This window comes from Lissotriton helveticus, chromosome 5_1, assembly GCF_964261635.1.
Source record: "Lissotriton helveticus chromosome 5_1, aLisHel1.1, whole genome shotgun sequence".
Taxonomy (NCBI): domain Eukaryota; kingdom Metazoa; phylum Chordata; class Amphibia; order Caudata; family Salamandridae; genus Lissotriton; species Lissotriton helveticus.
In genome coordinates, this window is record NC_136065.1 from 620,614,421 (window position 1) to 620,629,129 (window position 14,709).

At 48.1% G+C, this 14,709-nt stretch overlaps 1 protein-coding gene across 1 annotated transcript in view; it reads right to left on the reverse strand.

The window, feature by feature from the left end:
• Positions 1-6,630: 6,630 nt before the first annotated feature.
• Positions 6,631-14,709, reverse strand: part of P3H1 (prolyl 3-hydroxylase 1) — a 159,773-nt gene continuing 151,694 nt past the window's right edge. The window contains exons 14-15 of the mRNA XM_078642991.1: positions 9,304-9,444; positions 6,631-7,921 (exon numbers count right to left, since the gene is read on the reverse strand). Coding sequence (XP_078499117.1) covers positions 7,616-7,921; positions 9,304-9,444 — 447 coding nt within the window. The 3' untranslated portion in view covers positions 6,631-7,615. The remainder of the gene's footprint in view (positions 7,922-9,303; positions 9,445-14,709) is intronic.

Below are 14,709 nucleotides of genomic sequence, written 5' to 3' on the forward strand. Positions count from 1 at the left end.
CTGGAGTGCTGGGGGGATGTGGCAAGACGATGGCAGTGGGCCGCAGTGAGTACTAGCCAGCACTACACTCTGCAGACCTGGGGCCTAGCTATATACAGACACATTGTGCCGATTATCGAGCTTCATTGAGGATTACCATGGGGCGGCTGGGCTAATGACCAAAGACAAGTGGCAGACTCCACTCCATTGAGACTCCAGGCCGTCTGGCCGGTGCGGGGGGCAACAACGCTCTCAACATAGTGCACCTCTGGCTGCACTACGTGTTTATGAACAGAGCAGGCGGGATTGAGAGGCAACGGGGTCTGAGTCCCCTGAGCCATTTGAAACCGATCAGTCAGACCACATAATCATTGATGAAGATACTCTGCAGGGTAACACCGCTGATCTGCGTCGCATTGAGCGGCGTCCCCTCTAAAGCCACTTTGCACCTACTAGGTACACCCACTAGCCGCTGGTGTTCAAAATGGGAAGACCAAAGGAAAGGTCACAGACAGTAACTCTAGTATGGGAGGCCCCACCGGAGTGCCCGAAACTACCACCAGAACCCTTTCACCAGTTGCCTCCTCCTCGGAGTCCGTTGAGACTCCTTTTCACAAACTTGACCTGATCCTAAAGGAAGTCAGAGACTCCCACAAAGCGATAGAACAGCAAATTGGAACTCTCACGCGTGGCCTCACCCTCCTTCGGGCAGACCATGGGAAACTTGCCGACACAGTACATGATCACGAGAAAGCCCTGACCAGCATGGAACCTCAACTTATGGAACATACTACACAAATAAAACAACTGCAACAGCAAGTCAATGGCCTTCAGGACAGAATCGAGGATGCAGAGGGCAGAAACCAACGAAATAATATACACATCATTGGTCTCTGGGAGAGTAGCGGAGGTCCCAAGCCTGCAGACTTTATGGAAACTAGGTTCCGGGAATATATGGCCCAGGATAGCTTATCACCATATTTCTGTGTGGAGAGGGCACACAGGATTCCCACTGGGGCGCCAAAGGCTGGAGCGCCTCCACGACCTCCGATTGTTAAAATACTAAACTACAGAGATCGCGATGTGCTCCTACAAAAATGAGAGGAAAAACGCAGATTCAATTTGAAAATCAGCAGATCTCGCTTTACCCCGATTACACAATAATGGTAATAAAGCTATGTGTGGCTCAGCTCAAATACACACTGCTATTCCCGGCCCGATTAAAAGTTATTCATGATCAGAAAACCTACTTTTTTGACAGCCCAAATGATGTAGAAGAATGGCTAGAAGTGATGGGCCTAGAACTGAGCCAAGACAGGCCAACGGGCTTGGCACGCCGCAGTCGCAAACAACACAGAAACCCGGCACACATGACCAGAAGATGACCGGCAGAGCAGAAGCGCTAGCCATGGCTGGCTCCTTCCGTGAGGATAACTCCATGATTATGACTGATTCGGAGGACAGCACCATTCAGTCAGACTCTGATCATAGTATCACTCTGTTTCCCTCAGTGATGCCTCAGACCATGGATGATTTGGTGGATAATTGAAGTGTTTTGTCCTACCACTTTACTTAAATATACCGTCTGGGTCATCTACGTACTATAGCTAGACCACTAGGCACACCAGTATCCTTCTAAGCTCTTTGATGTCACATGCTATGATGTATACCTAATTGCAATAATATGATCTGAAATGCTATGATATCCTCCCTCATATACTGATAATTAGAGCCCACATAGCCTGATATTGACCTCTCATTACAGCCAAGTGGTTACATTACTCCACTCCAAGGGCCTAGCGCCCATACCTAAGGCGACTCTCTTTGTTTGTTAACTGAAATGATGTATATACACCAACCCCAATCCCCCCCCCCCCCCCGGGTTCCGTTGAGCTACGGGAGCTCTGCAGCCGAGCAAACAATACTATGGTCGGCAGCAACGACCCCCACAAAACGAATGCACTGTTTTATGGTACTTGTATGTTGTGATTATCTGTTTCATCCAGCATAGTTTAATGGCTGCGCCGAGAATGTTTTGTTCAAAGGGAAAGGGGTACTCCTGTTCTGCGACAGTTAGTTGGCTCAGAGTTGGAGGGAGCTCCGTTTACAATATTCACCTATGCCTAGCAATAACACCACCTTAGGCTCATATAACTTGCTGTCCTGGAATGTGCGAGGACTTGGGGGGGTACATAAAAGGCACAGAGTCCATGCCCACCTCCTTAGGCGGAAGGCACTAATTGTCTTCCTCCAAGAATCGCACCTTACGGAATCAGAGGCCTTGAAGACCCGTACAAAATGGAGGGGACACATTTTCTCTACTAACAACTCTGCCTTTGCACGTGGGGCGACCACATGAATTCGCCAAGGGGTCCCAGTTACAGAGCTGGATCGCCGCACTGATGATCAGTATAGATATATATTGCTGAAGGGTACCCTTGACGGACTACCTGTGGTTCTGGGAAGTATTTATGCCCCGAACTTCCATCAGGATACATTTTTCCATTGATTGAGCATGGCCCTGACTGGGTGGGACACTATTCCCTGGATTCTGAGTGGAGATTGTAACGCTGTCCACGATGTAGACTTAGACAGGTCCCATTCCCCATTACATAGCGCATGCACCCGCAAACAAGCGGACCTCCTGAAACCATGGTTGAATGGATGGGGACTGAAAGATGTATGGTGACTGCTGCACCCACACACAGAGAATATTCCTTTTATTCACCAGTTCACCAACTTCACACCAGGATTGATAGGTTCCTATGTTCGCACACCATCGCCACACAAATACACCAGTCAATCTACTTAGCTAAGACCTTCTCGGACCATAACCCCTTGGAGTTTACACTCACATGGGGTAGAGTACCCACCCCAGTTCCTAAGTGGAAATTATGGCCCCAACTCCTGGAGGATGCCCCGTTTAGTACCACTCTATTTATGACCTTCACAAATTACTTATCTAAAAATTGGAACACAGCCTCCTCCAAACCTCATTGATTGGGATGCGCTCAAGGTAGTAGTGCGGGGCTCTGCAATTGGGTCCATAGTGGGGGCTAGACAAGAAGTACATAAAAGCCTTATTAGGATAGAAGGCCTAATGACCGACCTGGAACAAGCAGCAGTGACTGGCCCAGACAAACTGGAATCCCTGTGAGACGCTCGCATTAGCCATGCCGAGACTCTAGAAACTCTCCGAGTAATAGACCATCAGGCTTTTACGCAACGGAAGCACACTGAGGCCGACAAGTCTGGTATGTTACTGGCCCGGATACTGCAGGACAGCCCAGAGCCACACATCATCGCTTGCATACGTACACCAAACAAGGGTCTTGTACACACGCAACTTGAGATAAATGAGGCCTTCTGTACTTACCTTAGTAACCTCTATGCCGCACCAATGCACACTAACGACACGCTAATAGACAACTTCTTAAACAGACTGACATTCCCCTGCATTACAGTAGATACACAGAAAGATATTTCAGGCCCCATCACCCAGCAAGAAATAAGAGCTGCGATCAAAGGCCTCAACTGCAACAAGGCCCCCGGCCTAGATGGTCTGCCCACAGAATTTTATGAAACGTACTCAGATATCTTCGCCCGTAAGCTAGAGGAGCTGTACAAGACAGCCCTGGCTTCCGGTCATTTACCACACTCCACCATGCAAGCCTTAGTCGTCTCACTCCCCAAACCGGGACGGCACAGATTTATCTAGCTATCGGCCCTTGTCCTCGTTAGCGACCGAATACAAAATCCTAAGCAAGGCTATAGCTAATCGACTACTTCCGGTCTTAAATACACTTATACATAAAGACCAATGAGGGTTTCTCCCTACACGCAGCACTTCTCTAAACACTAGACAAGGACATCATATCATGGTGGCTACCCCCGCGGATTATAATAATACTGGATGTTTACCGTTGGACCTACGCCAGGACTTTGATTCCATTACATGGGGATACATGTTTGCGGCCCTGCGACGATTTGGCCTCCCTCCAGAATATCTTCAGTGGGTACGTCTGCTTTATATCAATCCCACCGCCAGAGCACGCACAGGGAACCTTATTTCACACGAATATACTATACACAGGGGCATGCCACAGGGGTGCCCTCTTTCCCCCCTACTGTTCGTCTTAGCATTGGAGCCACTAGCGATAGCCCTGAGACAGTTGGCCGAGTATCTGGGGATACCGATAGCTGGCACCGCACACTTATTCTCAATATATGCCGATGATATCCTCATTTACCTAAGCGACCTGACAGCTAGGGCGGAACCCTCCCAAACATTTTCTCCACCTTTGAGCGTATCTCAGGTCTGGCCATTAACGAGGGGAAATACAACGCCTTCTACTTCCGGGACGGCCCCACCCAGATGTGCTTCAATTTGGTACATACAATCTGCCAGTAGCACATAATACATTCAAATACTTAGGAATCCAAGTATACAGGGCACAGACTGATCAACTTGATGGTAACCTATTGAAGGCAATCACTGCTATACGCTCGAGCGTATCTTTCTGGCCATCCCTAATATTATCAGTAATGGGGCGGATTGCCATCTCCATGATGGTGATGCTTCCCCATATTTTATATATTTGTGTAAATCTACCTCTTATAGTTCCACAATCCACCTTTCGTACCCTGGACACAATCCTCTTGGAGCTCATCTAGGGGGAAGGGCCGACGTAGGGTTAGCCTCAAGAAATTACAATTAGAGCCCCACATGGGGGGACTGGGGGTCCCCGAATTCAGAGCAAACTATTTTGCAAGCCAGCTCCAGTGGCTGTCTCACTGGACGGCAGGCAGGAACCTGTAGGAAATAGGTTACACAGACCGTGACCTAGAGCGCGGAACCCTACACAATTTACTGCTCCCAAAAATAAAAATTCCTCCGGATGGGCCTCCACTGCTTAAAACTGCATTCATTGCTGGAAGAAGGCCTTACTTTACACCTCAGATGCGATCCCATACGCGAGTAATATCCCACTATTGGGAATACCAATCCCCGGGGGCAGGCTCACAAGGACCCGACTGCATGACTGGGCGGAAGCAGGCATAGAGGAGGTCGGGTTACTATTTCGTGATGGCACCCTTCTAGACCATGACACATTTGTACAGAATACTTGCGCACCAGATCGTCTTTATTTACTACACGCAACAATTGCTCACTACATTAGAGTGACATGGGCGCCCCAACGCAATGAACCTCCGCAACATGAACTGGTACATTTGCTGTATTACATGGGGGGGGGAGGGCGGCCATCTAGTTAAATGGCTATACACTGTCATCCGGGCACACGCCTCTACTGCACTCACTGACCTTCGCACAAAATGGACAGAGGTCACTGACATAGAACTAACCGATAAAGCCTGGTCGAGCATCCTAGAACATCCCAAGCGAGTATCTCACAATGCTCAATTTAAATTTATACAAACTATGGTGCTACACAGATCCTCTTTAACCCCAAAGAGAATACAATGCATGTTCCCAGAAGCCCAACACTGCTGCCCACGATGCAAGGTAGAAGAGGCGGGCTTTATCCCCAAGCTATGAGCTTGCCCTCACCTCTGTGATTATTAGGGAAAGATCTGAATGTACTTGGGGAGGTCACGCACCAAACAATTCATGACAACACTCTGGAGTGCCTGCTGGGTCTCCGCAAGCGTACTAGCACCCTGAAGGTACAATTGCGTTTCCTAGACCTCGCCCTTATATTGGCCATAAGAGCAATCACCATGAGATGGAAATCCCCTAGATGCCCTCCATTACCCATATGGCAAAAAGACGTGATCCGATGGTGCCAAAAGCGCGGCACTTCGACGTGAGGAAGCGCGAGGATTACAGAAACATCCTATTTCTACGGAATGGGACCTCATGCTGGAAGATTTTAAACAGATAGATCTCCTACCTACACACATCATCCTTACCCCATAACTTACCTAGTTATATATAAAGTACATAAGTCGCAGGCTTCGTACAGGCCCTATCCGCACTCCAACCACACACCAACAGCAACTGGCAGAAACTGATATCTTACCGAATGCACTAGGTTGAGAGTCACACAAGCAACGGCAGACCAGGAGGGAAGGTGGGGTTAGGGAGGAGGGGTTTATGTTATTGGAATTGTTTAAAAATTATAAAATGCAATAATTCCTAGTGATACTATTGCATCTTATATGCACACACCAATTGTCTCATACCCGTTCTGACTGTATTATGATTCATTGAAATATGCAACCCGATTTCTAGTCTGTACAAAGCTGATACCTGTATACGATTGAAAAACAAAAACGAAAATACCATAATGTACTTGATAAGACGCATTGTCATCACTTTCTGGTACTCAAAGTTTGTTTAAAAAAAAAAAAACGTTTAGTGCATTAATGTACACTGAGATACAAATACCAGATGTGCATACTCCGCTTTCACAGACGTTTTTTGTAATAGTGATATCTTATCCAGAACAAGGAGACTAGGCCATGCGTATCTTCTTTTCAAAACCTAATAACAGACAGCTATATAAAAATCAACAACATAAACATTCTCTATTATGGACAGTTGTCAAACAAATGCTCAGAAAATATCTCTACGTTCAAATGGCATACACAAAACGCTCCCAGTAAATAAAAATAAAAAAGTAGAAAAGATTTCTTTATTTAAAGTTGTAATATGTAAGGCACTTAAATAACGGAAAAGTAGGTGTGGAAAAGATAATGCTGCAGGAAACCTAAAGGTGTCCATTATGTTATACCTTCCCAGCCACGTAGGGCAGGCTACAACCCAAGCCATACTCTACTAAGTCTCACCAGCACATAAGGAAAGCAAATGACAATTAATATGGAGTTCAACAAGTTGTTTCATCCAGAGGCTGTATATTGAATTTGTCAAATTTCTTTTCACATCCCATATCATGATAATAAATAGTGGCCTTACTAAAGTTCATGATTGACACAAGCAACCAACCTTTTAAGAAAAAAATCCTATAGATCTTTGAAGTCTTGAACTCATTAAAAAAAATATGCCTATTTGAATACTTTTGCAGGCTTGGTAGGCACAAAACATCCACTGAAGACTGTTCAAGGACGGAAGTTGTGAGAGCAACTGAGTCCCAATGATCCAACATTGACGAGATGCAACGCTGACCCGGGGCGTACAGACTCCTTAGCGATGGCTTGCTGCATAAAGCTGGCATCCAGTGAGGAGTTTTACCATCCAATGCATGCACTATTGCTTGAGATGCCACAGAAATCTTTGTGAATATAAATGTTGGTGAGCACAATTCACAATCACCTGAAATCCTCTAGTTAGAAGGGATTCCATGAAAAATATCTGCACACAAAATCCGCTCCTTCACCAAATCAAAATTGCATACTTTTTCTGTGTTCCGTGTATTGCCTGGCTCAGCGCAAATGATATTGTGCCTTCTTTCATCCAGTATTCATTTTCAAGTTGCTTCTTTGTAGCCTGCACTCCTTGCAACGTTTGTAAACAGTTTGGTTCTTCAATGGATGTCAACCGTGTCCTCTGTCTTTAAAAAACATGTACCTTTTTAAGAAACTGTCCGCTCCTTACTTTCCCATTTACCACAAGAAATCAATTTCCGATTTTGGACCTACAGTCTGTGAAGAAATGTTATAATTCGCTTTTGTCAGATAAACCCACCGAAACACCTGGGACGGTAGGTTCTTGCAGAACGCTTTCAGGTGCTGCATCTGAAATTTCTTTTGTAGTTGTGTCAGCCATTCCTTCGGATTGACCAGCCGGAGCAGTCATTGGTTCTTTGTCCTGCGTTTCCAAAGGCTGATCATTTTTCTCACTCTCCTTGCTTACTTCCTTTTGATTGGTCGGTGCTTCTGCAGTGGTTTGATCTCCCTGTGATAAATCAATTTCCTCTGTGTTGAACAACATTTTTATCAAGTCATCTGCTTGTACTCGCTCCTGAAATTGAACAAAAATACATATTATTGGAAATAACAATGAAAAGGGACATCAGACATAAAAATAATAGTCTTGCATTGTACACAGCCCTTTAACGTTCTGGCAGACTCAATAATAACTGTTCTACCTTTTGTCAATAAAGAGAATGTTATTTTTTTGTAATCCGTGCATTACTTGTTGGCTAAAATACAAGATAAATCAACTGTCATAGAAGAAACTAAATATTTTCATGTATTTATTGAATACCACACATATAATGTCTGAAAAAAAAAACATGTTGCTGCACCAATAAGCAGCACAAAGTAAAGCACACATTTCAACAATAACTCTGCATGTATACGCACAGCTACAAATACCAAGGCCAAATGGAAGCCACTTTTTTAAAAGTTTGATTTGAACCATGTATCCAAGTTTCCAACCAAGATGTCCAAATTGCTCACTGACTTTTTTTGCAAACAGGGATGCAGTTTGCAGAGCAACGCAATAACAAAATGGCCATATTGTAAACTGTGTATTCGCATAGGGTCGCAAAACTGACTGCCTATAGAATATTAATTAGGCCTGTCACAATTTGCACCCTATTGCATTTGGCTGTAAATTGCGGGATGGTGGCCTGTAAGGAACAGCAGACCTCCTAGCCCGCATTTACATTCTCAAATGGAAACTTTTTTTTAAGGAGCCCATTGCCGTTAAAGAGACAGGTGCTGTTTATAGAAAATGTTTGCGTTTAGTAAGACATAGGGGTGTGGGTGAGGCAAGAAGTGGTCCCCAACGCCATTGTCGCCCGAGGCCTCCGAGTCCCCAAATCTGTAGCTGTCCAAAGCAGACAGCTCCCCCTTTACAAATCAGATACCAGTGCAACTCGTGTGTCAGTTTCTGATCAACAGTTTCCTCCTGCAACTACAGCAAGAAACCATTGATACAAGTAATTGTGAATGCAATTAGAACAGGGGCCTCTTTTACACCCCCACCTAACTGTTTCTTCAGAAGCGTTGCAGCCCTACGTTTGTGAGTCAGGGGAATTTTTCGAATTGATCAAGTATGTCAATACATCCCAAAACACAATTTAGAAGTTACAAACCCTTTGAATTTGTACATCGTAAGGTTTGGGACCGCAAAGGTTTTTTGTACATTCGACCCTACACGCCTTATTTTCTTTTAAGGATAACAACTGAACCAGAAAATAACAGAAAGCATGTAATTTTTTTTTTTACTGTGTCTGGTCCTAATTTAAAGGCGTTTGGAGCTGGGGTTCACTAGAAGGAAGACATCCATAAAAACTCCCCTTAGCTCCATTTTGGGATCAGGGTTTGAAGGTCTTTGAGCTTTAAGTCATCAGCCTTTTAAATTGGAGATTCAGGTACAAATCCCGGCATACTTACTCGCTCATTGTGTCGAGGGTCAAGCGTAAACCATAAGGCGACGGCACAGCGCTGGCCTTTGGTCACGGCCTGAACGCCGTGAGGATTCTCTTCGCCTGAGGAGAATCCCACCACACGCCCACACTGCGGTCTCACCTGCGCCTGAAAAGTAGCACAGTAATCATGAGATTTGAAGCATCAAGCAACAGTAAACAATGCAGTACAAATAATAGGTCAGTCATCTTTTAAAGATGTTTTTATGCCAGTGTATGCCAAAATAATGAAAATAAACACAATGAAAACACGGCACTACCCAAGTGTGGCTACCATTTGCTTGCAATAAAATATTTATATTCAAAACACATTCATTGATGCAGATGCTATTTTATTGCTTTTTTAATATTATTTTTGAGCATGCAGCAAGGACAAATCATCACCAAACCAAGTAGTCAAACTGCAGTCAGCTACAATGTCACCTAAAAAACTTCATAAGAGCAAATTATAAAAAAGAACATGAAGAATAAACCACCGCCTAACTGGGCATCCGAAGTGAAGGCAAAAAATAAACATACATGTTTTAAAGAAAATACACAATAATACAATTTTAAAAAGCAAGGTTTGAAAGAGGTTTGTCAATAAAGAAATGGGAACTATTTTTACGAGGGTGGGAAAAATGTGCACAAGCTTTTGTAGTCACTCATAGTGAAGGGAGATACTGGGGTAAAATTGGTTGATACATTGCCCTGTGCAGTATGGTGGACGGAAACAGAATGCAAGGGTACTGGATCAAGCCTCCTGACCAAAAACCCCTCTATGCATCCATATTATGTCTGAATAGTCTTGAAAGATTTAAAAATGCACCCACAGACCACCAGAACTAATTTCTAGTAAAAATCCAAACAACTTCGAGTAAAAATGAACATGTTTTAAGTTTATTTAAATATGCATGCACATAGAGGCCTCTAAGGATGAGGAAATAGACTAGGGCACAATGGTACCAGCACTGTGCCACGGTCTGAGGCACTATGTGGTGGTCCCCGGATGCAGAGTGGCACAGGGTAACTGGCAGCGTGACGCACCTATGGACAATGAAAGAGGAGGAAGACACAGCAAGAGGGGCGTTAGTGGAGAGAGGTGAGCAGCAGGATTCAAGAGGGGCGTTAGTGGAGAGGGGTGAGCAGCAGGGTTCAAGAGGGGCGTTTGTGGAGAGAGGTGAGCAGAGGTTCAAGAGGGGCGTTAGTGGAGAGAGGTGAGCAGCAGGATTCAAGAGGGGCGTTAGTGGAGAGGGGTGAGCAGCAGGGTTCAAGAGGGGCGTTTGTGGAGAGAGGTGAGCAGAGGTTCAAGAGGGGCGTTAGTGGAGAGAGGTGAGCAGCAGGATTCAAGAGGGGCGTTTGTGGAGAGAGGTGAGCAGAGGTTCAAGAGGGGCGTTAGTGGAGAGAGGTGAGCAGCAGGATTCAAGAGGGGCGTTAGTGGAGAGAGGTGAGCAGCAGGGTTCAAGAGGGGCGTTTGTGGAGAGAGGTGAGCAGAGGTTCAAGAGGGGCGTTAGTGGAGAGAGGTGAGCAGCAGGATTCAAGAGGGGCGTTAGTGGAGAGAGGTGAGCAGAGGTTCAAGAGGGGCGTTAGTGGAGAGAGGTGAGCAGCAGGATTCAAGAGGGGCGTTTGTGGAGAGAGGTGAGCAGAGGTTCAAGAGGGGCGTTAGTGGAGAGAGGTGAGCAGCAGGATTCAAGAGGGGCGTTAGTGGAGAGAGGTGAGCAGCAGGGTTCAAGAGGGGCGTTTGTGGAGAGAGGTGAGCAGAGGTTCAAGAGGGGCGTTAGTGGAGAGAGGTGAGCAGCAGGATTCAAGAGGGGCGTTAGTGGAGAGAGGTGAGCAGAGGTTCAAGAGGGGCGTTAGTGGAGAGAGGTGAGCAGCAGGATTCAAGAGGGGCGTTTGTGGAGAGAGGTGAGCAGAGGTTCAAGAGGGGCGTTAGTGGAGAGAGGTGAGCAGCAGGATTCAAGAGGGGCGTTAGTGGAGAGAGGTGAGCAGCAGGGTTCAAGAGGGGCGTTTGTGGAGAGAGGTGAGCAGAGGTTCAAGAGGGGCGTTAGTGGAGAGAGGTGAGCAGCAGGATTCAAGAGGGGCGTTAGTGGAGAGAGGTGAGCAGAGGTTCAAGAGGGGCGTTAGTGGAGAGAGGTGAGCAGCAGGATTCAAGAGGGGCGTTAGTGGAGAGGGGTGAGCAGCAGGGTTCAAGAGGGGCGTTTGTGGAGAGAGGTGAGCAGCAGGATTCAAGAGGGGCGTTTGTGGAGAGAGGTGAGCAGCAGGATTCAAGAGGGGCGTTAGTGGAGAGAGGTGAGCAGCAGGATTCAAGAGGGGCGTTAGTGGAGAGAGGTGAGCAGCAGGATTCAAGAGGGGCGTTTGTGGAGAGAGGTGAGCAGAGGTTCAAGAGGGGCGTTTGTGGAGAGAGGTGAGCAGCAGGATTCAAGAGGGGCGTTAGTGGAGAGAGGTGAGCAGCAGGATTCAAGAGGGGCGTTTGTGGAGAGGGGTGAGCAGCAGGATTCAAGAGGGGCGTTTGTGGAAAGAGGTGAGCAGAGGTTCAAGAGGGGCGTTAGTGGAGAGAGGTGAGCAGCAGGATTCAAGAGGGGCGTTTGTGGAGAGAGGTGAGCAGCAGGATTCAGGAGGAGCGTTTGTGGAGAGAGGTGAGCAGCAGGATTCAAGAGGGGCGTTTGCGGAGAGGTGAGCAGCAGGGTTCAAGAGGGGCGTTTGCGGAGAGAGGTGAGCAGCAGGGTTCAAGAGGGGCGTTTGTGGAGAGAGGTGAGCAGCAGGGTTCAAAAGGGGAGTTTGTGGAGAGAGGTGAACAGCAGGGTTCAAGAGGGGCGTTTGTGGAGAGAGGTGAACAGCAGGATTCAAGAGAGGCGTTTGTGGAGAGAGGTGAGCAGCGGGGTTTAAGAGGGGCGTTTGTGGAGAGAGGTGAACAGCAGGATTCAAAAGGGGCGTTTGTGGAAAGAGTGAGCAGCAGTGTTCAAGAGAGGCGTTTGTGGAGAGAGGTGAACAGCAGGGTTCAAGAGGGGCGTTTGTGGAGAGAGGTGAGCAGCAGGGTTCAAATGGGGCGTTTGTGGAGAGGGGTGAACAGCAGGATTCAAGAGGGGCGTTAGTGGAGAGGGGTGAGCAGCAGGGTTCAAGAGGGGCGTTTGTGGAAAGAGGTGAGCAGAGGTTCAAGAGGGGCGTTAGTGGAGAGAGGTGAGCAGCAGGGTTCAAGAGGGGCGTTTGTGGAAAGAGGTGAGCAGAGGTTCAAGAGGGGCGTTAGTGGAGAGAGGTGAGCAGCAGGATTCAAGAGGGGCGTTAGTGGAGAGAGGTGAGCAGAGGTTCAAGAGGGGCGTTAGTGGAGAGAGGTGAGCAGCAGGATTCAAGAGGGGCGTTAGTGGAGAGGGGTGAGCAGCAGGGTTCAAGAGGGGCGTTTGTGGAGAGAGGTGAGCAGAGGTTCAAGAGGGGCGTTAGTGGAGAGAGGTGAGCAGCAGGATTCAAGAGGGGTGTTAGTGGAGAGAGGTGAGCAGCAGGATTCAAGAGGGGCGTTTGTGGAGAGAGGTGAGCAGAGGTTCAAGAGGGGCGTTAGTGGAGAGAGGTGAGCAGCAGGATTCAAGAGGGGCGTTAGTGGAGAGGGGTGAGCAGCAGGGTTCAAGAGGGGCGTTTGTGGAGAGAGGTGAGCAGCAGGATTCAAGAGGGGCGTTAGTGGAGAGAGGTGAGCAGCAGGATTCAAGAGGGGCGTTAGTGGAGAGAGGTGAGCAGCAGGATTCAAGAGGGGCGTTTGTGGAGAGAGGTGAGCAGAGGTTCAAGAGGGGCGTTTGTGGAGAGAGGTGAGCAGCAGGATTCAAGAGGGGCGTTAGTGGAGAGAGGTGAGCAGCAGGATTCAAGAGGGGCGTTTGTGGAGAGGGGTGAGCAGCAGGATTCAAGAGGGGCGTTTGTGGAAAGAGGTGAGCAGAGGTTCAAGAGGGGCGTTAGTGGAGAGAGGTGAGCAGCAGGATTCAAGAGGGGCGTTTGTGGAGAGAGGTGAGCAGCAGGATTCAGGAGGAGCGTTTGTGGAGAGAGGTGAGCAGCAGGATTCAAGAGGGGCGTTTGCGGAGAGGTGAGCAGCAGGGTTCAAGAGGGGCGTTTGCGGAGAGAGGTGAGCAGCAGGGTTCAAGAGGGGCGTTTGTGGAGAGAGGTGAGCAGCAGGGTTCAAAAGGGGAGTTTGTGGAGAGAGGTGAACAGCAGGGTTCAAGAGGGGCGTTTGTGGAGAGAGGTGAACAGCAGGATTCAAGATGGGTGTTTGTGGAGAGAGGTGAACAGCAGTGTTCAAGAGAGGCGTTTGTGGAGAGAGGTGAGCAGCGGGGTTTAAGAGGGGCGTTAGTGGAGAGAGGTGAACAGCAGGATTCAAAAGGGGCGTTTGTGGAGAGAGTGAGCAGCAGTGTTCAAGAGAGGCGTTTGTGGAGAGAGGTGAACAGCAGGGTTCAAGAGGGGCGTTTGTGGAGAGAGGTGAGCAGCAGGGTTCAAATGGGGCGTTTGTGGAGAGGGGTGAACAGCAGGATTCAAGAGGGGCGTTTGTGGAGAGAGGTGAGCAGCGGGGTTTAAGAGGGGCGTTTGTGGAGAGAGGTGAACAGCAGGATTCAAGATGGGCGTTTGTGGAGAGAGGTGAACAGCAGGATTCAAGAGGGGCGTTTGTGGAGAGAGGTGAGCAGCGGGGTTTAAGAGGGGCGTTTGTGGAGAGAGGTGAACAGCAGGATTCAAGAGGGGCGTTTGTGGAGAGAGGTGAGCAGCAGGGTTTAAGAGGGGCGTTTGTGGAGAGAGGTGAACAGCAGGATTCAAAAGGGGCGTTAGTGGAGAGAGGTGAGCAGCAGGATTCACACGAGAACAATTCTAATATTACCTAAAGTTGTTGGGTGGGCTGTGGGAGGGTCAGTGACCCTGGCTCTCGGCCACTACTTGGCCAAACCCCACCATAACAGCAAGTCACCCTCAGTTGCTTTAGCCGGTCAGCTGCAACAGCCAAGTGAGACATCCAGAGAAACCAAAAGACCTAGGGCAGGTGGAGTCAACGGAGCGCCATAGGCAATCGGTCACTCTGAGCAACAGCTAAAAGATGGACCTATCTCTGAAGCAAACAGGCCCAGCAGCTGGCATTCCTGCCAGAGGCAGAGAGAGGGATGTGGCTTGAAGGCACTTTAAGAAGGAACCCCAGAGAACATAAAGGTTCTTACTTGGGCTCAAAGTCAGGAGGAAGCAGTAAAAAGATCTGCGTCCAGGCTACAGCAAGATGGAGGGCATCGCACGGATGGCTAGCTTACTGCTCGAGGTTCGCGGGACAGAGTGGGGGAGGGGCAAGCGGGAGAACAAGGTGACAACGCAGGGAGGGGGGTCAACCAAAGAGTGGATCTGGATAAGTCAGGCCCGAGCTGCTAAATGTTTTGGTGGGGAGGGGCTA